General features: G+C 52.1%; 1 protein-coding gene across 1 annotated transcript; it reads left to right on the plus strand.

The window, feature by feature from the left end:
• The first annotated feature begins 5,952 nt into the window (after positions 1-5,952).
• On the plus strand, positions 5,953-19,021 carry LOC121852220 (obg-like ATPase 1). Its single transcript, XM_042346307.1, has 3 exons — positions 5,953-6,294; positions 15,178-15,258; positions 18,920-19,021. Exons 1-3 carry the CDS (start codon positions 5,953-5,955, stop codon positions 19,019-19,021), a joined length of 525 nt encoding a protein of 174 aa, XP_042202241.1.
• Positions 19,022-26,933: the final 7,912 nt, after the last annotated feature.

Genomic DNA, 26,933 nt, shown 5'->3' on the forward strand with positions numbered 1-26,933 from the left:
CTGGCCAAACATCCCAATGCAAGCAGGACCCTCCAGAGAGTCTCAAGACCCAGACTTTTTCTGGATGCATAAAGGACATCGGTGTCAGTGTAGCACCCACAATGTTCAGCACCGGGGCTGACGGACGAGAGGCCTGGGCGCCAGCCTATGAAGTGGGGGGGGGGGGGAATTGTATGGGGGGGTGGGGGGGGAGCCCATTTAACTCCTTACACCAGGACCCATGCCAAGCATCCTACCCACTGGGTCACCATAGCATTGGGCTCGTGATCAAAGGATCCCGAGTAGAAATCCTGGCCAGGGTTGACTTAGTCCCATCCCCCCAGCAGCACTGCGTCATCATAACTGTAACTGGGATTGGTGGATCAGCGATGGAGTAAAGTTTGGTTTTGCGGAGGTTATATTAGCGGCGGCCGCCGGCTTATTAAATTGAAATATTCTCCCCAACTTTGCGCTTTCACGGCATTTATCATTTACATCACAAAGCCGTCCCCAGCGGGAGTGCGATGAGTAACTAAATAATTAAATTACCAGCTGAGCGGCACACATTTTGTAAAAAAAGACTCGCAGGAAATCTTTCTAAATCCCGCTCGCTCGCTCGGCGCTGCGGCAGCTTCGGGGTTCAGTTACTGGGGACCCTTGTGTGGAAGCGGTGCTGGCTCAGTGAACACAAAGGGATTTTCGATTGATTCCCTTTGATCAGTCGCCAGTAACCGGATAAGTACTTGTTAAAGCATTACACACTTACTCGACGACAGTCTGTTCACGCATACGCACGCGCGTGTACTCGCACGCGCACGTGTACGCGCGAACACACGCAGCGACCGCCATCTGCCCAAAGACTCTCATCCTCTCCGTGCGTGCCGGCGTTGTCCGTGTGTCTGTGTGTATGTCCGTCCGTCCGTGCGTGCGTGCGTTCGTGTGTTCGTGTGCCACCGATTATCAAAGCCAATGGCGCGTGGCTTGCCGCATTAGCGGGAGCGTTTGGTGCCCGTTGTGTGACGAACAAACGAGAGGGAAAGTTTGATCCGGCCTAGTCCGAGGCGATGGCAGGATTTTATATCCGGAGTATCGCTCACCGGCCAGGCTCTGTGGGGTGAATGATGTGATTAATGTTTTGTATAAATTAGATGCGCGTTGGTCGCTGCAGCTTAACGGCTTTCATTTCTGAGATTTATATTTTACGAGGAAATACGTCTCAATAAAGCAAGGGAGGCCTGGAGTAAATACGCGTTTAAAATAACCATTTAGAATATTGTTCTTTATGCACATTTGCGGCTATCTCGAATACAAGAAAATTATAAATAAATAAAAACCCAGCATGACTCCGACTTGGGAGACTGTTCCACGCATTGCTTGTCAACAAATTAAAAAAACAATCGAAGGTTCGTTTAATACGTTGGCTTTCGCGACCAATATCATCTATAATACAGGGTTTTTTGGGTTAGATCGCAATTTCTAATTGGCTGTGTTGGGTGGTGGCGGGTTTAACGAGACATTTATATTTACGCGATCTAACCCAAAAAGTACCTGTGTTATGGACAATCGGAGGTTACCAGGTCAGAGGTCAGAGCATTGTGCTGCCAACCGCTGAGATGCTCGGTTTGATTAGACCGTGTACCCAAGTGTAGCAAGTTAATGGTCTCAGCCCGGTCAGTAATGCCCACAGAAAGAAAAAAAGCACGAACAAATCATTTTGTCTCGGTTTGGTTTTTATTTAGCTGAATTACACCTCTGGAGAATTACAAATTGGAGGCTCTCTCCAAATCAGGAGCACACGGGAAATCGCAGCGCCCCTCAGAGATCGCTCGTAGAGGTCTCGGGAGTAGTTCCGCGATGACGCCTTCCGCGGACCGTCGCTCTATAACACGAAGGCCGAACAATGCGGCCGTCACCACCGCCGTCACCGCCATCACCACAACAACAACCACTACCACCGCCGTCACCGCCATCACAACAACAACAACAACAACCACCACCGCGCGAGAGTTCCCAACAGACGCTTATCTCGGCGCGCGACGCTGATCGCGCAATTGGAATAAAATTGAGCAAGAGATGCAATTTTTTCTCTCTGGAAAAACGAGCCCTATTTTATCTCCTTTAAAAGTTTACATTCTCCCCCCCCGTCTCTGTGTCCGTCTCTCTTACACCCGTCGCCAAGCGCAGAGATGCCCCCCCCCCATTTCTCATGCCGAGAGGACGACCATTATCCCCCAATTCCCCCCCCCCCCCGTTTTTGTTCTTCTCACAGCGTGATTGAATGCAGAATGCGGAGGAAATTGGGAAGCAAATTGCGACAGATTGTGCTTTGTGGGGCCCGCGAGGCAAATTGTGGGTTTGTGGCGGTTGCCGGGTGAAGGGCGTTCACGCGTCCCCGGGGCTCACACGCCGCGTTGGCCCTTAATAGGCGCTCGCTAACAGCGCTTGCCGTGATAGTCTGTGTGGACTAAGCTCGGAGGGGGGAGGGGTGGGCTATGGGTGTGTGTGTGTAGCGGTTAGCGCACTGCGGACCCACTGACCCGAGTTCAATTCCCGCACGTGGCCATCACCAGTGTCGATTATCTGAACCGGTCCTGGGCCTCCCCTAAGTCGACTCGGCCTCAAATGAGTACTTAGTACGGTGTGTAAACATCAACACGAGAGAGACTAAGGCAGCCGGGAGTGGTGTGCCGTGCTGGCCTTCATAGGTGCTCGCTAGCAGCACTTGCCCCAACAATATGTTAAGGCTATACGGTGGATCTTTGTCTTTGTGTGTAATAGGGGAGCGGTAGTGTAGTGGTTAACGTGCTGCGCTACGAACCTGGCGACCCGAGTTCGATTTCCGCTCACGACCAATAACCGTGGGGAAAATCTAAACTGGTCATGGGCCTCCCCTAGGTCGACTCAGCCTTAAATTACCAACTGGTGTGGTGTTTAATATCAGCACCAGGGGGACAAATGCAGCTAAGCGTGGTGTTGGCCCCCCTGCCCCCCTCCTTGTGTGCTGTCCCGGTGCTCGCTAATGCCAGACACATTTTACTTGGGCATGTTGCGGGATTCCCTTGTTATTCACTGCATGCTTTGTTGAATTGTCATAGGCAGGACTCCTAATCCCAGCGGGGTTTCTGTCGAGGGGGTAACAATTTGCCTTCCTGTGTGTGATCTGTCCCGTTTGTACCGTCTCGTTTGTGTTGCGTCGCGTATGTTCAGTTTGTCTATTGTAACGCAAGCATGAATATGGAAGAGGCTTGTGGCGATTAACGATTCACCCCCTCGTTTAGTTTTTCCCGTCTCCCTCGTATTGTTCCTCTTTTGCTTTGTGCCATCCGAACGCTTTCACTTTTATCCAATGTGTGACGTGAGCATGTCATCATGATTATTACCGTATAAATAAGTCGCACGAGTTTTTCTAGGAATCAGTCTTTGCGCGCACATTTCGCGGGAGCGTATCGTCACGAGCGTCGGCACCCGACGCACCTCACGCAGCCCAACCGGCCCGGCAGTCGGAAAGGTTGCGAGTTCAAATCCTGGTTCGGAGGTTCGATTCGGCTCCTCATCCCTCGCATCGATCCACGCTGGGCCAGCGTGGTAACGTATGCTCAAACAACTCCCCGCCCCCACTCCAACGACCTGCACTGCGTTTGGGGGCCTTCGTCTGTACCGTGGCTGTGGTGTGGCCGTTGTGCCGAACAGGACCCGCCGTGTCAGCCCTTTACCGTGACCTTGTATAAAGTGGGAGGTCATACACCGTACAAAACCCTCGGGATGGGGCGAGGGGTACGACACGATGTGAAATAAAGTGTAAACAAAAGTGAAACTCTCGTTTGGGAATGCTACCGCATGGCGCTCTAACCCTGGTGTGTTAAACATCGCATCAATGTTGTTGCCTCGATGATAAGAAATCATAAGCGGGGGTGGGGGGGAGAGGGGGGCGGGTGCTCAGCATTCAGCCCAGGAGTGAGGTTGCGGGAGGTGCGAGTTCAGGTCGCCCGACGCTTCGGTCCTGAGCAGTGCGTGTGTGCGTGTAGCCTGCGGTACCATCGCCACCGTCGCTACCCCACGACCGTCGTCGCCGCTGCTTGCCTCGAGCGCGGGCGCGCATGCGCAGGCGGTTCACTCGATTGGAGACGGCGCCTGCGCCTCCACCTCCCGCATAAGCTCGCCGAAGATGAGGTGTCATTGCGGCGGCCAGGTTTAAATTTACGGCTGAGATCGATATCGCGGCGGCGATCGGATCTACATTTGTAAGTACTTTACACGGCGCGCGCTGACACGGGGCGGGTGCCGCGCTTCGCCGGGACCCCTGCGCCCGTGCCGCTAAACGGCCGAGATTCATGGCCGAAGCCAAAGGTTACGCCGCTTTGAGAAATTACTTGGCCCCCCGTGTCTGTTCCGCTGTCGCCGCCGCCGCCGTGCGCACGTGGAATTACGTCCGCACGGCAGCCCCCGCCGCACCTGCGGCAGCCGCGAGCTTCGCCCGTTTAAGGTTAAGCCCCAATGGCCATTTGAATCGCGTCGCTCTCGCTGATGGCCGCCCACGGAATTTATTCGTGTTTCGTTTGCCCGTCGGCTTGGCGACGGAGCGGACAACTTTGCGGCGCTTCTCCGCCAGCACGCACGCGCTGGCTGCTGCAGGGTGACTCGGCGTCGTTGGGTTACTAAGTTTGAGTTTGAATACCGCCCGGAGAGAGGTTATGTGTTGAGTTGTGGATCCCTCCTGCGTAGATGCGGTTCTTTTGGGAAGCCTGCATATTGAAAAATGGTTTATTAAAGCATCGGCTATTTGTCATGATGTTCTGGTCAAACCCAACCCACGGTAGAGACAAGCGACAGGGTGGCTTCGGAGAGAGGGGGTCCGCTGCGGAGATTGAGCAATGAAATCGGCTTGTGCGTCGCAAGTGCTCGGTGGTTTGTTGCAGTGTGGGACCGTGTGAGATGGTGAGGAATTGGCGTGGTGGTTCGGGGGGGGGTCGGAGGGCGCGCCTAATCCAGCAGCGGATTGATCACGGCTGATGATGATGATGAAGTCTCCTCTAACAGCAGAGCCTGCAAACGCTCTCAACTGTCTCCCTAATCCCCTCCACTCTGCCACCAGAGCCTTAGGGTGGAAGTGGGTCCTTAAGCTGCTCGGGGCTCCTTCCCTCCCTTCTCGCCCCCCGCCCATCCGCCTCCCAGCACATGCCCCTTGTTGGCGGTTGTTGCGGTGCTCGTGCTTGATAGGGGTTTTGTGGGTAATTATTGTGATTGTCACGAGAGTGGGCGCGTGCGGGCGGAGGGGGGGGGTGCCTTGGGCTGTTTGTATTTTTTGTGCTCTGGTGGAAAAGTGGTGGCTTGTCTCGTAGGCCTTGGGGAATGTGTGATGGTGGTGCTGGTGGAGTTGTGGTGCAGTGGTTAACGTGCTGATCCGAACCCGCGCTTCCCACCGTGGCGAACATCAGTGCCGGTGATGCCCTTATGATGATAATTACGACACTGATAATGACGTCCGTATATAGGTATTGATGGTCGTCGTAACAGTTGGGACGATAATGATAATAATCATAATGACAATTATAACGTCAATGATGACTATGCTCATGTGGATGATGGTGGTCACGAATGTAATGCCCGTGATAATGATGACAATTTTGATGATGCTGGTGCCGGTTGTGACGAGTGGAGGCTGCTATTGACATTTGACACCATGTCATTTTGTTCCCTGCCCCATCACCACCGCCGCTTCCACTACTACTCCTACTTCTGCTGCTTTTGCGCCTACTGCTGCTTTTCATGTTCCCGCTGCTGCTACTTAATTCACTGCACTTGTTGCTGTTGCTACTACTCCTGCTGCTTTTGCTACCTTTTGCTCCTCCTGGTTCACTTCCTGCTTCTGCTGTTATTACATCTGTTGCTGCTTCTGCTGTTGCTAATGTTGTTGCTGATGCTGCACCACTTGCTACTATTGTTGCTTTTGCTCTTTTGCCGCTTCGGCTACGGATGCTACTGCTTCTGCTGCACCCCCCAACCCCCGTTGCACCCCCTGCTGCACACGCTGATGCACGCGCCGCTGTAACCCCTGCTGCAACTCCCTGTTGCACTTCCTGCCGCTTCTTCTGTCCCCCTCTTGTACCTACTGCTGCACGCGCCGCCGCGGGCCGCGCAGGGGCGTTTGACGACGACGACATTGTGCACGTGGAGGGCTCGGTGGACCCCGTGCGTGACATCGAGATCATCCACGACGAGCTGCGGCTCAAGGACGAGGAGCTCATCGCGCCCATCCTCGACAAGCTGGAGAAGATGGCCGTGCGGGGCAACGACAAGAAGCTGAAGCCCGAATACGTGAGTCTCGCACCGCGGGGAGAGCGAGAGAGAGAAGAGCCTCTTTTGTTCAATCGAAAGTAAGCCACTGTTGAACTTTATTTTTATTTTACCAAGGCTAGGACGACCACTGAGCTATATAGGTCTTTTTCATAAGCGACCTGGCTTAAGATTATTAGCTCAACGAAGTGGCTTATCGCGTGAAGGTTTGTAGCAGCCAAATACGCTAAAACGCACATTGATTCTCAATGCGGAGGGAAAAACCGGAGGACCCGTTGTGGCCGAAACGTTGTGAGAATTATTTTATTATGTTTTATTTTTATTATTGTATTACTTCCCTTCTACGTGACTTTACCGAAAGAACCAAGAAGGCGAAATACATTGTTTTACTCTACTATGCTGCGACGTCCGTGCTGCCCCGCCTTCATCAATCCGCACGAACCAGCACGGTGAAATATGGTAAATGAACTTCCGTGACCGAGCATGGCATAGGGAGGGCTTCGTCCAGCGGTGAATGGACACAAGGGGGTGTTGCAGGTGGGTGTGGGGGGCGTGCGACGATGATCGTGGCGAATTGAGCGAAGCTGTTGGCTCTCCGCAAGATAAACCACGCACGTCCTAATCTAGTCTAAACTAATCTGCCGCTGTGTTTCCGAACGGCAACGGGGCTCGCATTCGTTTTGAGGTGACAGAAAAATAATGTTTACCAACATGTTGGGGGAAGGGGGGAGAGCGGCGAGGAGAATTTGCATTTAATGTTTACGCGTTTATGCCACTGCCGTTATGTGTGACAAATCCAAACACAATCAGCCCCGCACGGCAACAAAGGACGTTGATGGGTCTGCGTGCGGAAGCTACCTCGGCCACTCTTTATTTTTACGTTCATCATTTTTTTTCTTTCCTCCCCCCCCAGTCGCTTCGGCGTTGCTTTTAAATTGCCGTATATTTTGGTTTTAATTACGCTTTTGATTTGAGTGTAACCGCAAAATTGGCGGCGATCTGCACGCGCCGTCAATTTGTGTGCACGCGCGGCGGCGCGCCACGTAATTAGGGCCTTGCGGTCGTCCCGGCAGCTGCACCATTATTTACCCGGATCGGACGCCCCCCGTTGCACCTCCCCACCCCATCCCCCGCTCGCTCCACCAAAACACGGCAGTCTCAGCCGCCGTTGTCATCACCGCTGCCATCGCCGGTTTCGCCGCCGCCACCACCACCACCTCCACCACAAATCACTGCGGTCTCCGCCACCGCAACCATTGCCCCCACCACCGCACAGTAGAGAGAGTTTTGGCGAGCGCGCCTTCTCGTACGCTGGGCCCAAGGCTTGAAAAACTCACTTGCCAGAAAACTGCGTGCCGAGAAAAAAAATCTATTATCTTTAGGAAACTTTGGAAATCTTTTCGAACTAGCTTTTAATTATAAAAGCACAGAAATTAATTACGTGATGTACTTCTAGTCAATATTGTAAGCGGCTCAATATAAGTAACGTTTGTTTTTAGTATTTAACCCACCTGTCACTGCCAACATCACCTCTACCACCATCATCACCAACCACGGCCATCACCACCCCCCACCACGTCAAAATACTGCAGTCTCCACTGCCACCACCATCACTGGACCCACCACCACCACCATATCCCACGATGCCCCCCAATGCCTGGGCCGATCGTCCAATTCCAGAGAGCTTGGCTGAACTTTGAACCGATGTGAAATAACAGCAAGGAAATAGGAAGGCAGAGAAATCAAAAGTGCAGCGTATTTCGGGAGCATTCCCAGGGGCAGTGTGGCGGGCACTTACACGCGCTCGTGTTTACACGTTCTAGCAAATACTGGCTCACTCGGCCTAGGGGAGGCCCAGGACCAGTTCGGATATTAATTGCCGCTGAGAATTGAACTGAGGTTACACGGTTCGTAGTGCAGTAGACTTGCCAGTGCGTCACCGCTTCCCAACACTCACTGTGATCACCTGGTGTAGTACTTATTTTAGTTCGAGTCAACCTAGGGGATGCCCAGTTTAGAATACCCTTCCATTTGTTACTGGGGTGGGTTTTGCGTCTTGGCCGGCAAGTAACCTCGCGATTTTGTGGTCGTAGTGCAATGCGTGAACCATCACAACAACATACAAACCCACGGCGAAACTTAGTTTGGCTTGAAAAGCGAGCTAAAGAGACTAATTCCTAGCGCTCGCAAACCCTCCGAATAAACAACAATGAGCCAAGTCAGTCGCTCAAAGAACACCTCGAGGAAAAAGCCTTTGGAAGGTTTTCGCTTTTTGACGTAAATTCTGCAAAGAAAAGTGCAGCTGCGAATGGTGTGTGTGGCTGTCTTGAGGGCATGTGTGAGCTGGAAGGTTGTGTGTGTGTGTGCGCACTGGGGGGAGGGGGAGTGGATTTGTGTCCGGGTTGGCGCATTAGTACGCATCATTACCTCCTTTTCCACGGCAGGAGTTAGGGCAAGGGTTCCTAACTGCGCGTAAAGCATCGCACAAAGGGAATAGGTTATTTTTTTTCCACCACCGTTTTTTGTGTCTCTTTTTTTTTGTGTGTGTCATCTGTCCGAAAAGTGGCAGATCAGCCAAAAACACCAGCTGTTCGGTAAAGGGCGCAGAAAAAATAATTTGCATCATAATGAGCGATTCCCACCCTGCACGTTACATCGTTATGCGTTCTGCTAATTAATATAAATCGCGCAGTATCAAAGCGTGTGTCGGCCCTTATCAGAAGCTCGGGATAAACACAATTGTCCATGAGCAAGTCCGCATCGCCTACATGCCGTGCCGCATCAAAAGCACAACATCACACTGTTGTAAACACGTTTTTTTCTCCCTATACGTAAAAACGGAGTTACAGCTATTTAGAAAATGTTGACGGTCATACTCAAGCCACGGCGCTTTAATTATCGAGCCGTTTTTTACTTGCAGAAGTGAGACGGAAACGTGCCATGCATTGACGTTTATTTACGTCGCTTGTCTGGAAGAAAAGAAAGGGGTGTAAGAAAAAATTACTAAAAGTAATAATAGAAATAAAATAATAAATCACGACGTTTCAGAGGCAACACAAGTCTCCGTCATCAGGTGGGACCGTATCTTGGAATCTTTGCCTCACTTGATACAGCAAATCTAGCTGTGACGGTCCCACCTGATTACGGAGACTTGTGTTGCCTCCGAAACGTCGTGATTTATTATTTTATTTTATTTCTATTATACTTTTAGTAATTTTTTCTTTTCTTTTTTACCTACGTGACTTTACCGAAAAAACCTAAGAGTATGAATCCTTGCAGTCACGAAAGCTTCAAATCTAGAATTAAAGGGGTGTAAAACCGAGTGACGAGTCGCCGACTGATTTGCTTGGCGTTGCGTGTAGTGGTGGTGCTCACGGGAGCGCCACATCCTGGACGTGCCCCGAGCGGTGCTGGGACGCCACAGTCGTCATTCCAGTTATGAGAACCCCAAAAAAAACCTCGCCTAAGTATGTACGTATGTTGAACCTCTTTCACACCGTACGTCGCCAACCGTGGTCATCGGAGGTGCGGGGGAAAGACAAACCTCTCAACGAAGTCGCCTATGTGCTCATTCCGCTCGACATATTTGCATCGCTGTGCCTCTCCGCGGCACCGTCATGCTCTTGAAAAATAAAACAAACTTAATTTCACGCAATGAACACAAACCGGAGAGAGAGAGACTGTCGCATGTGACCTGAGGCAGTGAAGCCCCTCTGTTGAGTTGTAATTAGTGGCTGCCGCATGCAAGGGGAGTTGCGAGCAATTTTTTTTTATTCTTTGTTTAACCCCTTTCCGTTTTTTTGGCGTTGGCCTCGCGGTCCCTGCGGTGCCTTGTGCTGCCCGACAGAACTCCCTTCCCGGCGAGACATTAATTCAAAGGCAGAAGCGCCGTGCCGCGTTTGATTAAAATGTATTTTTTTCAGCGGGCATATTCCGAGCTGCGAGCGTGGATTACGCACTCTCCAGCTAATTAAAAACTTTCCAGGGACCTGTCTTGTCCGAGGCAGTCCCGTCTGCGTTAACCCGTGGCTGATAATCTGCGTGAAGTGTGCGCGTTTATATTTTCTGTTCATGTTGTTTAATTTCGAGCCCAAGTCTACTACTTGGCATGTCCAGCGCCAAGCGAACATGTGGTGGCGGACGGCAGCGTTTGTACGTTCTTGGAACAAAAGTCCCGGCGCCGGCCTTGTGAACGTTCGATAAATGTAACCCCATTAGCCGCACTTGGTTAATTCATGGCTGGATTATTCTCCGGGCAAGGATTGGAACGCCGTGTTGTCGACGGTTAGAATTCTCCGTGCGTCTGTCAGGGGCATGAAGATCACCCCTCCCCGGTGATTGGATTCAATTCATTAATCGATTAGTTATTTTTTGTGTCGAGGACTGTACTGTATGTTTTTACCATTTGCCGCATTCTCTCTCGCTTGCTTTGCTGTATTAGTTATGCGCTATTTGCTTTAGGTTACATTCCATAGTAACAAGAATAATAATTATATACGGCCCTTTGTCAAACTACTGCTGGGTGAAGGCCTCCCCACTCCGTGTTGTTTCATGACCACGCTGGTCGGTGTAGGTTGGTGATGGTGGGTGGGTGGGTAGGGATGTCCAAGACCGGTTCGTCTCTCCACTCATGTCACAGTAGCCGGGAATCAAACTCGGATCGCCGGGTTCATAGTAGGATACATGAATCACTGCTCCGCCGTTCTCCTTGGTACAGCGGTTGGCGGGCCACTCCAAGAACTTAGTTCAAATCCCGTCAAGTTTTAAGTAATTTCCTGCAGCAAAGATGGTAGACTTTGACAGGTTCTGGACCGTTAAGATAAATGTTCAGACCTGCGGTTACTTGCTCACGGCACCACTGCTGGCATCTTGACATGAGACTGCTCAGTGACACAACCCCCAACGGTCATTGCAAAGGGAAGTTTTCATTTAAATACAGAACCTGCAGATTTCACTCCTTCACGATGATGGTGAAACTTTCACAGAGCTGTACCTGAGAAGCGCAGGCTCTGGGCCTACGCCAGGCCAGAGGTCGCAAACGGGTTTTGATTCCTTACCCGTACCCGTACCCGGCCGCACCAGGGTCGCAAACGGCTACCCGTACCCGGCCGGGTACGGGTACCCGTTCCCTACTCGTACCCGTACCCTACCCGAAATGAGTGACAAACGGTTACTCACCAGTGACTCACGGCCTACCCGTACCCGGCCGCACCGGGTATCGGGTAGGGTACGGTTATCGGGTACCCAGTTACGACCTCTGCGCCAGGCTGATCACCGCTGGGGACGTTGCCCTCCCTTTGTCCACTCACACGAGTTTCCGCACCGATTCCGTGTGGCCGTCGCCAGTGAGGCTCGGTGTGCCGCCGTCAAACCCCTCCCCCGGACCCTCGCCGTAACCTCGGGGGCGCGGCGCATGTGAAGTGGGGTGGCTCGCCACGCCGGCGCTCCGACCACGCCTCCGCTTGTGCGCTATCGCAGTGCCCCTACTCACTGGATCGTGGCGCGCGGCGGATGCCGCTGCCGAGACGCCGCAGCAACCTCTTGCCCCTTGCTGTGCTGATTTACCCCCCCCCCAACAGCCGTCCCGCCCCAGTATCACAAATTAAAATTCGATTTGAGAATCGGCTTTATTTGTTATATCGTTGTAGATGTAGCCAGTAGGCATCACATACGCTAGTTGTACATAATGTATAAAAAAAACGTTGATTATGAATAATGTATAAATATAACATACGAGTTCACAGAGTCTGTCTTCGCCAGGCACAATGATTCAATAAATATAATTATTAACCTGATGTGAATTTTTTACAATTTTTATCTACGATCAGACACTAACAACTACTCCAAAAAAATGTATTTTTCCGACAAAAAACTCAGTTGGCAAGTTGATTCAACTTATATTTAAAGACATATCCATCGAAAACTGCTCAATTTGAAGATACCGTTCTTTTTTTTATTCGAAAGAACAAAAATGTATCAACTTAATACTCTCTGAGGGGAAGCTCTTATCTTTTACCGTTTTATAATTATTCAGATTGAACATCATAAAATGCATATTTTTTTCAATGCAAAACTGCTTGAATCTGAAATATCTGAGAAACAATAAAAGATAGAACAATGGTTCTCGCTTTAATTTTATTTCATGTTTAGAGCTCTCAATCTTATCATTTGAACAGTTTCTGAATGACACCACGCACACACGTATTCATGGGGCACTTAGAAGCGAACCATGTGCTGCCACCACTCCGCCCACGCGACATACGAATCAACAAATAACCGATTTCTCATTGGCCCTTTGACGCAGGGCGTGGTAAGCAAAATAATCCGTGTCCGTTAATATTTACTTATTCAGGAAAATCCACACTGAGTCGTAGAACTCCAGCGGTGAGTTTTTTTATTGAAAAAAAAATTCAGCCAATTAGTGACGCGTATAAGGTGCCAGCAACTCTCTCCCGTCCACACACATGGAAACAGGTGGAGATGAGTCCACTTGCTCTACTGCCTTCTGGCGAGCCGGAGTTATGGCACCTCGACGTCCCAAGGAAGGGAGGTTCACAACACGTGTATGTGTGATCATTGTTTTTTTACCCTTTTTTCTGGCAACAAAACTGACACCTTTTTTACAAGGAGTCATGTTTGCATAGACCACAATACCTGCAGTCGTAATGCAAACAAAAAACATAACTCTGATAATGTATGCACTGTCCTTGAAGTTGATTGGTCCACACCCGAGAGACAGCTTTCCTTAGAGCCTAGTCTCACATGGTGTTGGACCAGATGACGACCAGATGATGCCAAAAAGGTGTGTATGTGTGTGATCAGCAAATCCTTGCCTCCACAGTGCTGGATCGCAGACAACCACGTGCGTGGCCCCTGCAGCTCGCTTATTTAAATGCCTTTCAAGGCGGTGGTAGCGAATGTGGCCGCGTAGCTGTGTTGGGGAGACGGAGCGCGTGGATGTGTAGGGATGTGCTCTCGCGTGCGGCAAACTCCCCCGATTTTTGGCAGGAGCTCATCTTACAAACTTTTTTTGTCATGAACTAAAATCCTTCTGTGTTCGCTGTGAGGGCCGCGCTGCCGAGAGTGATGGGGGAAGCGATCATTTTACCCTTCTTCTTTAGCAATATAGGAGAACAACTCTCAAGTGGTTTCTGTCTTTCTGCTCGATCACAATTGTCTCTTCTTTTGGATTTCTGAGTGTTAAGGTCCGTTCCTAAATGAAGTACATTTCTTCAGGTATTTTGACGTGGGCCTGGCTGCAGTGTCATGTTTCAAACATTTTTAGTTTTTCCTTTTTGTTCTTTTTATCTGCGAAGCCTCCCTTGCGTCTCAAGACTCGTGTTCACGAATGTTTAACACGGAGGCTTTCGCAACCAATATTAACCCTAATAGAGGTTATTGGGTTTAGATCGCGGAAATATAAATGTGTCGTTAAACCCGCCACCACCTAGTAACGAATTAAACTAGTAACGAATTGGCACGTTTTGTTTACGTGGAAAACCTTACTAATTGGCTGTTGTGGGGTGGTGACGGATTTAACGACACACGTCTATAATTACGCGATCTAACCCAAAAACCTCGACTATACGTGTTCAGGAATGTTTTGCGGAGTGTTTGCCAAAATTCCGTCTGTGCGTATGCCTCCGCGTGGGAGGACACCAGATTGCCCGGAGAACAGCCCACGCGCATTTGTTGAGCCAGGTTCAACAACTGTTTAGCTTCAGAGATCTCGACGAGATCGGGCATGTTTAGGTTGCTTTTATCTTTGCGCGAATAGAAACCAAAGTGGCGAGAGAAAACCCACGCTTATCTGGGGATAACGTTTCAAAAATCCGTACAGATGGGTCCGCAACCGACTCCGCTGTACTGCCATCTGCCGTCCACCTGCGATTTGTGAGTTTCACACGTGCGATGCACCTTCCATCTGCTGGCATAAAGGCGCATGCCCATCACACGGACGACAATGACTGTGACAATAATGGTGATGAATACGAGGATAATGATGACGGTGGTGGTGGTAGTGATTATGATGATGACAACGATGATGATGATAACGGTAATGTACCACAGCCTTGGTCTAGAGCAGCGATGATGACAGACGTGCACCGCTTCGAGGTGACAGGCAGCTGGTGTCGGAAGCCGCCACAGTGCCGTGAGTGCGGCGCGCGGCGCAGAGTTAAAAGTGACACGGCAGACGGGAGTTTCTCCAAGCAAGTAACGCGCAGAATTACTGTGTCGCTCGCATGCCTTGTTAGACGTGTGTGTGCGTGTGCCTGCGTTTGTGTGGGGAGCGGTGGTGCACTGGTTATTGTGTTGCGCTACGAACCCGGCGACTCGAGTTCAATTCCCGCTCATGGCCAACACCAGTGACGATTGTCTGAACCGGTCCTGGGCCTACCCTAGATCGACTCGGCCTCAAATGAGTACCTGGTGCCATGAGTAAACATCGCCACTGGGAGTCAAAGGTGGCCGGGCGTGGTGTTGCCGCCACCCACAACACCTCATCGTGCGCCGTGTCGGCTTTCGTCGGTCCTCGTAAACGGCACTTGCCCCAGCAGCGCGTGTCGACTGCTCAGGGGATTGTTGGCTGTCTGTCAGGGGGGCGGTTTGGTTTGGATCTGCGGTCCCCACGTTTATTTTCCTGCTCGTGCCGCCCTTTTTTCGGGGTGAGGGGGAACGGAAGGGGGAAACCAGCAGCCTGCCAGGAGGACTCGGACTCGCTTGCCCTCGTTATACCGTTTCATCTACATTTATTTATTTACTTTACCCCCTGCTCTACTCATCCCCCCCTCCCCAACACAGCCAACTAGAATCCCCCCCCCCCCCTCTTATTTTGTCGCCGAGCGCACTGCGCTTTTGAAAGGACTCTGCGGTGAAGCCCTAACGCCTTATCTCTGCCCACAGGACATCATGTGCAAGATAAAGAGCTGGGTGGTGGATGAAAAGAAGCACATCCGATTCCACCCCGATTGGAATGATAAGGAGGTGAGACCGCTCTGATATCCCCCCGGTTTTTCTCATTAGCGGCCGACACCGCTGCTACTCGCCGACCTCCCCCTCGGCCCCTGCCGCGCCACAACCACCGTGGCCCCCACCACTCCGCACCCCCCCCTCCCCCCTGCTGCTGCTGATGGTGGGAGGGCAGCAGGCAGCGTTCGAGGAGGAAAACCAGCAGGCGCTTGTGGTTGTGGTGGTTGTGACTGCGGTTCTGGCAGCAGCGTCGGTGATCGTAACCGCAGTGGTGGTAATGACGGTGTGGTGGCGGTTAATGGTGGTGGAGGCGGAGGTGGTGGTGGTGGAAGTGGTATTAATGACGGTGTTTGGTGGAGTGGTGTTAATGAACGGTGGTGATAGTGAGAATGATGGCGTTTGTGGTTGATGGTGGCATTCGTGGTAATGACCAGTGGTGGTGGTGATGGTGGTAATCATGTTGGTGGTGGTGGCTGTGGTGGCGGTGGTGCTGGAAGAGGGAGCGAGAGAGAGAGCGGTGCGCACGGTTGTTTAATCTTCTTCCACATCCACCGCCTTGATACGCAGCCTGTAATGCAAATGAGGACAACAGTGGGATGCGTTTGATACGCGCGTGGGAGTTCATGAGAGTGCGCGTATGTTTGAGCGAGCGTGCGTGCGTGCGTGCGTGCGACATGCACACACGGACTTTAATCCGCCTTTAAACTGTCGCTGCACTCGTGTTCCAATCAGTCCGGATCTTATTTTTATCCGTTTTCTCCTCCCGATATTTTTTCACACGTGTTACACTGTACATACAGTATATGAGCGTGTGCGCGTAGCTGCAGCGTAAAGCGGTTGGAGCACCGCGCTACGAACTTGACTACCCAAGTTTGATTCCCGCTCACGGCCCACTTCAGGAACGATCCCTCGGCCTCCTCTGGCTCAACCCGACCTTAAATGAGTACCTGGCGCCATGTGTGTATACATCAGTACGGGGGGAGACAAAGGCGGCCCTACCTCCTACTTGTGCACCGTGCTGGCCTTAATAGGTGCTCGCTAATCAACACTTGCCCCAACAGCCTGTGTAGGCTACAAGGGAAGACGGTGGGGGGGAGATATCTTCCATCTACTTATTTGATTCTAGATGTACAACGCTCTGCAAGACATGGCGCCTCCAGCCGAGCGCGAGCGAGTCAGTCTCCAGCGTGTTCCTCGAGTGACAGTGCCGGCTCGGGAGCTGAACACCGATGTGAGCGGTCCAAGGCCCAGGCACGAAGCGCAACCCGTCCGCTTGGGCGCGACCACGCTAGGCCGGCGCCGAGCCTTCGGGAACATCCGAATAAAACGCCGGCAAAGGTCAAGACACGCAGCGACGCCCTTCACAAGGTGGCTGCTTCGCCACGGACGGTGCAGGTGACACAGCTGGTAGGACGTCGGCTCCCGCTATCTCCTACTCGGCGGCAGAGGTACTGCGCGCCAGGCTGGAGTCGGCTCTTCACACGCCGAGTTCGACGATGCGCACCATCGTCGCGGGAACTCTTCGACCGGCCTCTCTAGCGGCCGTCCTGAGCAAACATTGCTCCCCCTTCACATCCGACGGAAAGTTGCAAGAGCTAACAAGCGACTGGGGAAGATCGACGCCGGGCCGGGCTAACCCTGCCGCTGCACAGAAGATATCCGGCGTCCACCTGCGCCGCACGTCTTCCGTCACCACGACGCGCGCCTCGGTCCAAACGCAGCTGGCGGGAGGGATGGAGGTCAACATCGCCACCAAACCGGTTCGTTACCGCGGATCCTGCAGTCTGTCCACCTGGCTCCAACCTACCCACGCATCAATGTTCCGGACAGGGCAAGGTCTCTGTGCAGCCAACCTCCACCGCTGGGGTCTCCGTGACAACGAGGACTACACGTGGCCACCGAGGACGCTGTCGCATGGCTCGGCGATTGTGCACACACCGAATGAACGAATGCACACACTGTAAAGTTTACATCGAGGTATTGGTACCGATTGGTTCACTTTTCCCCACGAGTAGCACGTTTGGCCTGCCGGACAAACGAGGTTGACGGTGCTCGACTAGAATTCGGTCCAATATTAATAACAACAATGACAAATCCCTACGATTTATTGTTTTTTGGGTTAGACCGTGAAGGTATATAATGCCATTGTCTATTACCCGCCACCACCCCACAGAGCTGATCAAACCACGTTGCCACGTGGTCAAATGTGCCCAACTGATTTGGTTTTTCAGCGAAGCGGAATTTTAAGGCAAGCGAAATGTTGACAGTTTCGCGCGGCGTTTTGCCGGAGGAGATTATTGCGGCGTGTCACGGCGGAGCCATTACACGGGCGCTGACGTCCGACCCCAGCGTCCGCCCCCAAGGCGTTAAGAGGCGAACGAATTCCTGTGAAATAAAACAACCGCGTGATTGTTCCAGCGGGAGCGTGCGTGCGTGCGTCTCATCCCACTCACTGTTAATGCTCATAACATTTTTATCCTCTGACGGTCGGCGCTCTCAATTATCCGGGGGTAACGGGATCGGGGAGGGTGGGGGGATGGTGGCTCGGATAAAACAAACATGGAGTACTTGATGAATAGTGTATATATTATAACGAGCACAAATCCACATTTTTCCTTTTAATCCTGAAGAGAATTCGACATCTCGCACGCTGCGCTTGTATTTTCACGCGCTCGCCGATTTTGCGAACGTTCCACGGACTTTTGGGAACCCTTGCCACCTACGTTGACGCATCGCAGTGGGGTCAGTCTTCCTCGTGTAATAAAGAACGTACACCCCTCTCGCACACTTTGCGTGCAACTTGTCGTCGTTGTCGACGTGAATGTGCCTGTTGGCATTGTGTTTCTGTTGTTGTGATTGCCGTTGCAGAGTATTTGGCTACTGTCGTAAAATCTTAACGCAACAAGCCACTTGGTCGAGCGATCAATTGTAATAGCCGGGTCGCTGTATGGCCCAGTGGGCCTTACCTGGTAAAATAGTCATAGTGAAATTTTATTTGAAAAATAAAATGAAAATTGTTAGAATAGAATTCGTCCTTCAAATTGACTTGGATGAAGCCACAGCGGCAGGCCTGGGTCACTCGTAGAGGCGTGACGGCACGCGGAGTTGTCGGGATGAGGGCTCGCGCTCCAACTGGAACGCCGACGACTCTCCGCCTCTCGTGTTTGACGTCCCGGTTGTATCGCTCATCCTTTGTTCCGTCTCCCTTGTGGAGTTTTGTTCGCTCCATTAGCCCACGTGTAACCTACCGTGTGATTTATTGTGCATGTAATAAGCATGCATTTGTGTTAATGCATTGCATTGCTGAAGCAGTAATTCTGCTCCAGCAGAATTACTGCTTCAGCAAAATTAACTGCTTCAGCAATGTTGCTGGAGCAGTCAACGCCTGATGACGGTTGCTTGTGTGGCTTCCGAAACGTCGTGATTTAATTTATTTGTTTTCTTTTTTACCTACGTGACTTTACCGAAAAAACCAAAGAGTATGGATCATTGCAGTCACGATAACTTCAAATCTAGGATTCCTGACTTACCAAAGCGGTTATCGGTTTCGGAGAAAGATTACCGATTTACCCATCATCTTTTAGCAAGCCCATGAGAGTGCTGGCCCCGAGGGTTGCGACGTTGTCAGGGCGGAGGAGGCTTCACCGTGGCCGCCGTCTCGCCCGTGTGCCCGCAGATCGAGGTTCTGAACAAACACCTGCTCCTCACCTCCAAGCCCATGGTCTACCTGGTGAACCTGTCCGAGAAAGACTACATCCGCAAGAAGAACAAGTGGTGAGCCTCGGCGGAGACATCGGCTTGAAATTCAGTGTTAATTACAATTAAAGTAATTATCGTGCTCGGGCCCACGTGTGAGAGAGAGGGAGAAGGGCCATTGCCTATGGCCACTTGGCAACCGGTGCCGAGTATGCCCGTGTCGAAACAATGTTGCTGAATTTAGCCTCTCCCGGAAGGCCGTGTTGCTGATGAGGTGTGCATGATTTTATTTTACTTTTGATGTGGAGGTGACAGATGTGGGAAGTGGGGAGGGGGGGCGACGTAATGTCTGCTTCTTTGTTTTGTTACGCTCAAGTTGAAATCGGTGCTGTCCCGCTTACGTGAACGCAGGGCGGCGAACCCCTCTTGTGTTTGCAGCTACGAGCCATTGGTGGGAATGCCACATTCCGATGGCAGGCGGCGAGTCTATCCGTAGGACAACCACTGCCGACTGCCCTCAAATTGGTACTCATTTTGTCGATGCTTGAACTGTGAAGGGCCGAGCCAATCCCTGACCGGGGTGCGAACCCGCGGCCCCACGGTTTTGAAGGGGAGCATTCTCCAACTCGGCAGAAAAGCCGCCTCTTGAGTCTCAGGGCTCCTTGGCAGGAGGGGTCCTCCTGCCTGGGAGTCATCAATGAGTGTTGTTGACTTGTGAGGTTTCTCCGGGATCCTTTGGTTTTCTGCTAGCACCTGTCAAATATCACGTTACACGCTCTCACGAAATTCAGACTCACCGAAGCTTTCATGGATAATGTATTATGAATTTGAATGAAGTGTAAACGTGTCCTCTTTGGCCTTATGGACTCCGGGGGCCGCAAGTGCCTCTCGCGAATGTCTATTCAGGCGAACAGCGCACGGAGGGATGGCGTGGCTGGTATACACTCACGAGTCATGAGTACACACCCATGCGTGGAAGACCTTGATTTGATTGAACACGGCACTTGGACTGTCACATGTCGAGCAATTAGAATAACGATGTGACTTTACCACATACGGTGTTAGCCTACTTCTGTAAGCCATGCTTTGTATCCTTAGTGCTGATGTTTGCACACCACACGGCCTGCTGCACCTGCCATGCACACACTACCGCATGCACCCTGACACAAAAAAGACAAAGATCCCCCTTATAGCTTTAACAGACTGTAGGGGCAAGTACTGTTAGCGAGCACCTATGAAGGTTGGAAAGGTACACGAGGGGGTGGGTGGCCAGAACCACGCCCGGCCGCCTTTGTCTCCCCATTGGCGATGCTAACACATCGCACCAGTTACTCATTTGAGGCTGAGTCGACCTAGGGGAGGCCCAGGACCGGTTCATATAATCGTCACTGGTGTTGGCCGTGAGCGGGAATCGAACCCGGGTCGTTGGGTTAAATGCGCAGCGCGCTAACCGCTCCCCTACCGCTCCCCACCCTGACACACGCACACTACCACACGCACCCTGCCACAGGCACTCTGCCACCACACTCCACCCTGTGATAGGCACGGCGAGACCGCGTCGGCGCCTCTGTCCCCTGTGGCGTTGTCTCGCCGCCGCCGCCGCCACACTCCTCGCCCCGTCGTGAGTCCCCTCTCAGTGCCCAGGCGGCGAAGGGGGTGCGTGGAGGTGGGGGGGGGCGACGACGGGGGGGGGGTGATGAGAGTGGGGGGTGAAGTTGGGGCGGAGGGGCGGGCAGTGGCAGACAAAATTACATCTGTGCTCTCCCCCTCCTGCCGTCACTCTCACCTTTCTCATTTCTCCCCCTACACTCAGCAATTACCTGGGCGATTCACACTCTTTGTTTGTGGGGCCACACCACCCCTCGTGCGCCGTGCTCGCCTTAACAGGTCCTTGCTAACAGCACTTGGCCCAACAATTTCTTCAAGGCCACACTGCCTTTGTGTTTAGTTCGTTGTCCTTCCCCCGAACCTCCGATTAGCACGGTTGGCTCAGTACGGTGCGAAAGAAGTTGAACGTACGTACGCACGTACATTGCGTTATGTTACAGTGCACGAGTGCACAAAAAACACTCTGTCGTAATTCTAACGATGATCGTCATCGTCGTCTTAATCGTCAGCGTCGGTGAAGTTCATACCACGTGTGTGACGGCTGCACGACTTTGCGAACGGAAGCCGAACGCAGTGGCCCCTTGTGTGTTGGGCCCCCGGGGCAGCTTGACCTTAAGCACCGTCTGGCGTGGGGAGGCGGGCATGGAGCGATGCGGCCGCCCTTTGGCGCTCGCCGCCCCGTGATTGTAGTCGTGGAGGCGCTTCCGAGACCAGAATTCATCATTGTTCCCGCTACGAGTGCGGTCGGAGTAGCCGCAGTTGTGCTTCCTGCCTTTAATCAGATGAGTGTGTCCCCCCCCCCTCCTTCGATTTGCCGACATGGCGAGCTGACATTTTGATGATGAGCCGAGGAAAGGCCCATGTAGTGTACTCCGCAACCACTACCACTCGTGCCCTGCCACGCACACACTGCCACACGCGCCCTGCCACAACAACAACAACCGCCATATGCCACGAAGTGGCGGTGACATAACCACGATGCTTGTGCCCGGCAATGTGCACCTTGAGGCCACGTGAAGTGTCGAACGCCCGCTGGCAGAAGGTCACGGGGCAGACCCAGATGCTACAGGTCGACTGACTGAGACGACTGGCTGATGCACCACCTGTGCCCCCTACTGTGCCAACTTTTGCTGTGCTTTAGCCACCCGTCGCTCCGCTCGTTGTTGTGAGCGTCGCTCCTCCGTTGTTGTTGGAGGGCGACTGCCTCCAACTGCCCAGTAGCGTCCTTCACGAGCCTCCTCCACTGAGGCCGATCTTGACACCGCTGGTACCAGTCATCGGCAAGTCCACTCAGCTCCACGTCCTCCTGTACCACATCACTCCATCTCTTCTCTAGCCCGTACCACACCCGTCTAGCCCCCTCGATCCGGCTGAACTGTTTAGGCATGCGGTGGCTGGGGATGCGGGCTACATGGCCCAGCCGACCCATCCTTGCCTGCTAGAGGAGCTTACCGATGGGACTTTGTTCAGATTTTTCAAGGATTTGTGAGCTCCTCACACAATCCAGCCTGGTTAAACCCAGGACTGATCGTAGGCAGGACAGCCTAAATGTTTCTAACTGGCGAAGATGTTCCATTAGGGGGGGTCCACGTTTCGCAAGCGTAGAGAAGGGAGGGAATGACTGGCCGAGAAAACCTGAAGCTTCATGCCGAGTGACAGACCACACAGCGTTACGCAACAAGAATGTTTTTGGCGCCTTCGTGGATTCCTCCGACAATATAATGGCAGGTCATCTCATGCCCCAAGAACGGCGTTGCCGATGTAAGCGAGATTTCCGCGTCTTGGCTGCGTGTGTCGAGGGAGCGCTCGGGAATAAATCCGAGAACCGACGGGGCCAGTCGACAGGCAGGCGTGCCGCCACGAGGCGGACACGTTTGCCCTCTTGGCCGCGTTTCACCGCAAACAGTCACCACCAAATCATCGCCTTCCATTGCCGCCGCTTCCTCGTAAACGTTTTTGCTCGCGCGCGTGCCCTGGGTCCCGGGTCCTGGCTGCTTTGCGTTGGAGCCATGTCTGTCGCAGGAACGGCCCTTTATGAGCGCTTGTCAAAAAAAAAACATTTCGAATTCCACTGCAAGATTATGATGTTTTTAATCTGTATCCGGGCATAATGGCCACGGTCTCAACACACCCCACGTTTCAGCTGTACATAAAAAAAATAACAAAACAAAAACAAACTTGTTGATTTGACAAGTTGTCCTTTTCCGTGTTAGCTTTCATACGATTGGATGTTTGAAAATCCACATTGTCAAATATTGAGGTTGCCACCACCATCATGATTTGCCCGGATCAATCGATCCACTGCTGGATGAAGTCCTTCCCAAACCGCGACCATCCCTCACGGTCTCGCTATGTGAAATACACCGATTGCCTTGGCACGAGCGGATTTTAATCGCTCCATCGCTTGCGCGGTGGACGTCCCCTCGGGCGTGTCCCCCTCCTGGCCGTCACTGCGTCGTCGTGTCGGACCCACGAGCTGCTCGTCCTGCCCGAGCGCGGCCGACGCCACTCTCGTGTAAACGACCTGCGCGCTACAAGGTGGACACTTTTCGTGTTCGTGTCAATCCGGTTGCGTGTTTTAAACATCACAAGTGTCAAGAAGTAAGGCCCGCCACCCCCCACCCCCCGCGCCTCTCCCCCATTTAACAAAAGAACAGGATGAACATTGGGAAATTTAAAAAGTAAGGTTTTATTTTAATCAGCTTTTGTTCGTTGACGTTCAAGCGCTCACTCTGAAGAGCACGCTGCTGCCCCCCATCCTCCCCCTCCTGGCACTCGCAATTAGTTTGCCGTTGTTGACGACAAAAGACGCGCGTTTGGTCCCCGTCATTCAGACGGCCAAATTGCTGCCAATAATCGTCGTTAATTCCATTGCCCCTCGGGCAGAGCCCACGGTTCGGCCAAGTTGCACAATCTCCACAAAGAGCAGCCCTCGCCGCTATACCCCGCTCCTCCCCGCTCCACCCCACTTTACCCCATTCCACCCCGCTCCACCCCGCTCCACCCCGCTCTACTCCGCTCCACTCCGCTCCACCCCGCTCCACCCTACTCCTCCCTACTCCACCCCGCTCCACCTTAGCTCACTCCTCCTCCCCCCCCCTTCCATCACGGCAGCTTACGGGCGTTATGAGTGCCCCGCATGATTACTGTTTTCGCCCGGGCGGCGACAGGATTTGGCGCCGTACGCAGTGAGGGGGCGGAGGGGAGGATAGCGAGTGGAGGAAGAGGGGGGGTCTGGAGGAATGTTGCTGTGGCGAGGCGGCTCGCTGGACGCATAGCTGCGTGTCTGCGCGGCGGCGGCGGTGGCTGTGGCGCCACCGTAAAGTCGCGGTCGGCACTCCTCACGTAAATTACGCGCCGGGCTGCGGTTTCTAGAGGCCTCTGTTGCGAGCGACCGAGCTTGGCGCTTTGACGTTGACAAATCAATTGCGCCGAGTTTGTGTGAGCCGAGGTTGCGAGTGCGTGCGTGCATGCGTGCGTGCGGAAGTTGTATCGGAGTGTTTAGGGCGCTGTGCTGTACCACCACTAATCTGGGTTAGATTCCTGGCTGTGATGCTTTACTGCCTGCATATATCAGGTCTCCGCTAATATGGGAGAGGCTTTGGTCCAGCAGTAGATAGACCATGGGTGATACCGATGGTCAATGAGCAGTGTGGCAAAACTCGGCCGCAAACTTCCAAGCTGTTGACAAATGTATTGATAATTACAATGTCCACGTGACTGAAGCCTGATCCTGATATTGGCACTGTCGTTTGCAGATGTGTAAAATCAATAAATTATCAATTAAAGGAATAATAAAAAATTAAAAAATACGAATAGCAAAGAAAGGATTTTATAATATACAGTAACTTTAATAATATTCATTTGCATGTATTATTGATTAAGTTCTTGGTGCACATAATCGAACAGTCTTAAGATAACAGGGTAATGTTCGTATTCTGAAGCTATTACCAAATATTACGGAAGTTTTACAGCGTAACAGATAACAGCAGTAATCGTAAAATGCAGGTCAATCGAAATCACATTCAGCGTTGGGAATAATTACCAAGGTTGCCTGTGAATCACCCTCTGAAACAATTACCATCGCGCGAGAATCGATCGACAAGATACACACTTATATTCCCACACTTGTCTCGCTCATAAAAGACAAACTGCGAAATCGATGATGCGGCGACGATGCGGCGATAGCACGCGCAAGAAAAAACCCCGACGCCCTCACCGCGTCTCGGGGCGCAACTTAAACAAATTATATCGAAAAAAATATAACAACATGGATGGGGGGGGCGGGGATATAAAAGGATTCTCTTTAACTCGGGGTCACGGGACATGAATCCACAGCCTGGCAGGTTCATCTCTTAAAGGACCCATCGGGGTTTCGCGCGAAGTGTAAACGTAATTCGCTAATATAAATTCTCCCACCGCGCGCTCGCCGTAAAACGGCTCACGTGCTGGCTAACAGCCGTGTAATCACCGTGCTGTTCCGACGCTTCCCGCTCCCCCATCGGTCGCTCCCCACTCTCTCCCCACGCTGACGGCCGCGCTCGCTCGCTCGCTCGCTCTCGGAGCACCGGGGCCCCCGTGACGACGGGCGCCGGAACGAGACTCCGTCCTCCGCGCGCTGCGGTCGTGTTCCGTTCCGCCCGAGCCGTTGCGTGTTGGGATTGATTTGATTTTGTTTTGTAATTGCTCGTGGGGCTTCGGTCCTTCGCTCCTTCGCTCCTTGGGGTTGTTGGATCGCGTTTATATGGAGCCATCGTTCCGTGTTCGTGCGAGGCACAGGTGGAACAGTGGTTAGCATACAAGGCTGTGAGCCCGGTGATCTTTGTTCAATTCCCGCTCGCGGCCAATATCAGTGGCAAACGGAACCGGTCCTGCGACTCGTGTAGGTCAACTCACCATGAAATTAGTACAGGGTACGATGTGGAAACTGGCCAGATGTGGTGTTGGCCACCCACCCCCTCGTGTGCCGTGCCAGCCGTCATAGCTACTCAATAAGAGCATTTGCCCAACAGTCCTTTGTAGCCATACGGGGGTGGGGGGGGCCCTTTGTCTTTGAGACGCCTATAAACGGGGGCATATTAAATGGTGTGTGCATGAGGCAGCACAGCAAATAGGTGATCTTGTATTTAAAGGTTACCTCTGTGGAATTTGAACATTCCCCTTCGTTTATGGGGTTTTCTCCCAAGCGCTCTAGTTTTTCGTCCACACACAAGAATACTGAAGTAGCGATCGACCGAACATCTTCAAGGCAGGGCCCTCGCTAAAACAGACCCCCGGCAGTGTGTGTGGTGAAGCTGTTGCTCTGCAAGAGTAGATCCGCTGCTGTTGTCATTACAGGGATCGCCGTCGCGATGACGCGCTCGCCCCTCCGTGCGCGCGCCCCTTGATGGCGGCTTTTGTGACGGCCCCCCCGGATCTCTTTGTCAATTTCTTTCCCAAAAGAATCTTGCTCTTGGCGAGGGCTGTGTTGTAAAATACACGTGGTGTTTTTTTGCCGTGGAAATAAACCTTTTTTGAGCCGCTATTAAGGGACGGGCCCAGGTGTCTAAGCCGTGGATTGACAGCGAGTTAGGGCTGTGCTTCAAACAAAAACAGTATTAGCCAGCTGCCGTATCAACAAGGTTTTTTTTAAAAGTAAAAATACTCGCGAGCAGGGACGGGACGAGGCGGCGGCTGGAGAAACTCACGTCCGTCCACTTTGCGGGTAATAACCCTCGTAATATTTTGTGCGTTAATGCCAAACAACTGACATCTTTTGGGCTAGAATGTAAGGTGCGTGTGCGCAGTGCACGGTCAGTGTTATTTACACGTCACATTGAAAGTTAAATAGAAGCGTTTTAATGTGAGGTGCGTACGTTTACAAACGTCCGACATTTTATGAATGCAGTCGATGCAACCCACGTCCTTCAGCGGTGGAATATAACTCTTGCTCAGTTTAACACGTAGGCTTTCGCGACCAATATCTTCCATAGTCCAGGTTTTTTTTAGTTGGATCGCGTAAATATAAATGTGTCGTTAAACCCGCCACCACCCGACACAGCCAATTGGTAAGGTTTGTCACGTAAACAGAACATGCCCATTCGTTACTTGAACAGCACACCAGTATGTTGGAGAGCAAATCTATTGTAAATGTTGTGGATTTGCTCTCTAACACGTGACAAACCTTACTAATTGGCTGTGTCGGGTGGTGGCGGGTTTAGCGACACATTTATATTTACGCGATCTAACCCAAAAATCCTCGATTATGAACTTTTGCTCAAGGAAGATGAATTTCAAGCTCTTATCTTGTCGCTACACAACCGAGGCTGCGAGTCCCAGGTTCGGCGATTTTATTCGTAAGATTTATTGATATCGAGCGTGGTTTTAACTTTACTTTTAGGACATCA

Source organism: Callorhinchus milii, unplaced genomic scaffold, assembly GCF_018977255.1.
Source record: "Callorhinchus milii isolate IMCB2004 unplaced genomic scaffold, IMCB_Cmil_1.0 Scaffold584, whole genome shotgun sequence".
NCBI classification, from domain to species: domain Eukaryota; kingdom Metazoa; phylum Chordata; class Chondrichthyes; order Chimaeriformes; family Callorhinchidae; genus Callorhinchus; species Callorhinchus milii.

Bases quoted from the DNA above. Each gene is read 5' to 3' on its own strand.
- LOC121852220 (XM_042346307.1), top strand. From the start codon at position 5,953: ATGCTACTGCTTCTGCTGCACCCCCCAACCCCCGTTGCACCCCCTGCT. The intron at 6,295-15,177 runs GTGAGTCTCGCA...CTCTGCCCACAG, and splicing joins AGAAGCTGAAGCCCGAATAC to GACATCATGTGCAAGATAAA. The intron at 15,259-18,919 runs GTGAGACCGCTC...GTGTGCCCGCAG, and splicing joins CCGATTGGAATGATAAGGAG to ATCGAGGTTCTGAACAAACA.